Source organism: Pseudogymnoascus destructans, assembly GCF_001641265.1.
Source record: "Pseudogymnoascus destructans isolate 20631-21 unplaced genomic scaffold scaffold_11, whole genome shotgun sequence".
In the NCBI taxonomy this organism is placed as follows: domain Eukaryota; kingdom Fungi; phylum Ascomycota; class Leotiomycetes; order Thelebolales; family Thelebolaceae; genus Pseudogymnoascus; species Pseudogymnoascus destructans.
The window spans coordinates 211,529-213,736 of NW_020167530.1; the positions used below are offsets into that span (position 1 = coordinate 211,529).

Here is a 2,208-nt window from a genome sequence, read left to right on the forward strand (position 1 = left end):
TATATAATACACATGGGTTCCACTATTGAATATTTGAGTTCTAGACGCCACCGAAAATATGACACCTCCAATCATCTCCCGCTGGTGCCTAGGCCGCCTTGGCCGAGGGTCCAAATGAAGATAAGGGACACACTATTTCAGACCACAGGTTACTGGGACCTATCATACACGTGCTATTTCTGAGTTCAATGTTTTTATACCCTTTACTTTATCCCGCCACTCATTCATCGGGCTCGGGTCATAGTGTCTGGCGTACCTTCTGTTTGGTCACAGTGAGCCAGAGCTGGTCCTGGTCGACGCGCGCGAGATCGTCGGAACTCTGGAAAACGGAGGAGGTCTTGAGGCCCTGGCGCGCGGCATGGAGTTTTCTTGCTGAGATCGAGCGCGGGAGGGAGGGTTTCGGGGCCGCATGACTATGAGAATCTCTCTCGCACAGTATATCATTTATAGAGCAATATAAATCAAGGAAAGCTGCATCATTTTCTATTCCACTTGCGAAATCGCTTCTGTTTACATCAGACTTCTTTATATGGACTCCCACGGCCATCCTTATGCATAATAACCAATCCATTAGCGGTGGGTTCAAATACCGCCATCTCCATCGTCTTTTTGTAAAACTTTATGCGAGGTTCACCCTTCGTAAACAGCATTGCGCGGCGGAGATCGGGCCACGAATCTAGGGTTTCGTTGATACATTCCATCAGCCATCGGCCTAGGCCACTCGCCTGATGTTCGGGGATGATGAAGACGTCCGTGAGGTAGGCAAAGCTGGATTCGTCCGTCACGAGACGGCCGAGGCCAATCTGGGTAAGGGAACCACGGCCTAGAGGCGGTCAGAATGAGAACCGAGTTGTGAGGTATAATAAGTTGGAAGAGTAATATTATTCTACTTACCCGCGATATCGGAGGAGGATTCGGGTAGCATATAGACGCCGAAACAAAGAGACTTGGACAGCATCTTCTTCATTCTGTCTTCGGGCATGCCATTGGTCCAGTACATGTAGTCCGCATTGAACGCCTTAGTTATAACATCGATCTGGAGCAAATCCTGGGATGTGGAGATTAGGAATTGGTCCTTGTACCATTCTGTCTTGCTTGCCGACATTCTAGATTGAAAAAACAAGTGAAAATTTGTTCGTATGTAATTGACAGCTGGTATTTATTGCCCTCTGTAAATATTGTCGATATTGTTCACTAGCGATATATATTCCTCGCTGACTCACAGCTAGGCTGCGCACTGGGTACTCACGAGTCGACAGTGTTCGGCAGATACTACCCAGGTAGTATCTGGGTCCTCGCCAGGTAAGGTAAGTATCTGAGCGACTTTGCTCAGGTAAGGTAGGTATTTACAGATACTTTAGCAGGTAGTTGAGCCTCAATTCCGTATACAAAAATGACGCTTTTGATATTTGAAATAGATAATGATATGTAACTTAAGTTATAGTATAATGAACTTCAGTTTCATCATAAATTATGTAATTAAGCGTTACTGTATACCGTTACTGTCACGACTGAAATACTAAAGACAGGTTGTGAAATCATCAATTGACTATTTATACAAGAACACACTAATTTATCTAATGCTGCGAGAATTGGCGAACCAGGACACAAGCTGCATATCCTTGTTCTGGATGGTGATATGCTTGGCGTGGATGGCGCACATGTTGGCCCCTTCGCACTATTAGTATAGTTTTTGTAGGTGTTCATAGAGACAGCTTACCTTCGAAGTATGACACAAGGTGGGCCTCAGCGGCCTCTTGGAGGGCACAGATGGCAGTAGACTGGAAGCGGAGGTCTGACATGAAGCTTTGCGCGACTTCACGAACAAGACGCTGGAATGGGAGTTTGGGGAGGATGAGGGCGGCCGACTTCTGGTAGTGTCGGATCTCGGCGACGATCCGTTCTTTCATATAAGTTAGTAGTGTGAACAATATTCTATTAGAAAAGAATAGCATACTGTTGACAGAAGCCTTGCTCAAAGGAGGGACAGGGCGAGGGGCTTGTTGTGGGAAGTTGGAGCCAGGGTGATCCCGCTCCCAGTTCCTTTTCTGGGCATTGTAGCTCCAGATCTTTTCTTGGCGGGCTCGGCGCGCAGTCTTGTGAATATCGACTGTTTGTTGAGTTAGTAACCTTGTATTGCTTGTAGGGTAGGGTGGAATACTTACCGTGGCGCTCAGGCTTTTGCTTGGTGCGAGCCATGGTACAGAT

The 2,208-nt window shown here is 46.8% G+C and overlaps 1 protein-coding gene across 1 annotated transcript; it reads right to left on the minus strand.

Annotated features, from left to right (window-relative positions):
- Positions 1–475: 475 nt before the first annotated feature.
- VC83_04911 (uncharacterized protein) lies at positions 476–1,163 on the minus strand. The gene is made up of 2 exons (XM_024468537.1): positions 895–1,163; positions 476–823 (listed from the first exon to the last, which is right to left on the minus strand). Exons 1-2 carry the CDS (start codon positions 1,103–1,105, stop codon positions 516–518), a joined length of 519 nt encoding a protein of 172 aa, XP_024323958.1. The 5' UTR covers positions 1,106–1,163; the 3' UTR covers positions 476–515.
- Positions 1,164–2,208: the final 1,045 nt, after the last annotated feature.

Coding starts and splice junctions, on each gene's coding strand:
- VC83_04911 (XM_024468537.1), bottom strand. CDS start 1,105: ATGTCGGCAAGCAAGACAGAATGGTACAAGGACCAATTCCTAATCTCC. Junction 824..894: donor ATCCTCCTCCGATATCGCGG/GTAAGTAGAATA, acceptor GACCGCCTCTAG/GCCGTGGTTCCCTTACCCAG.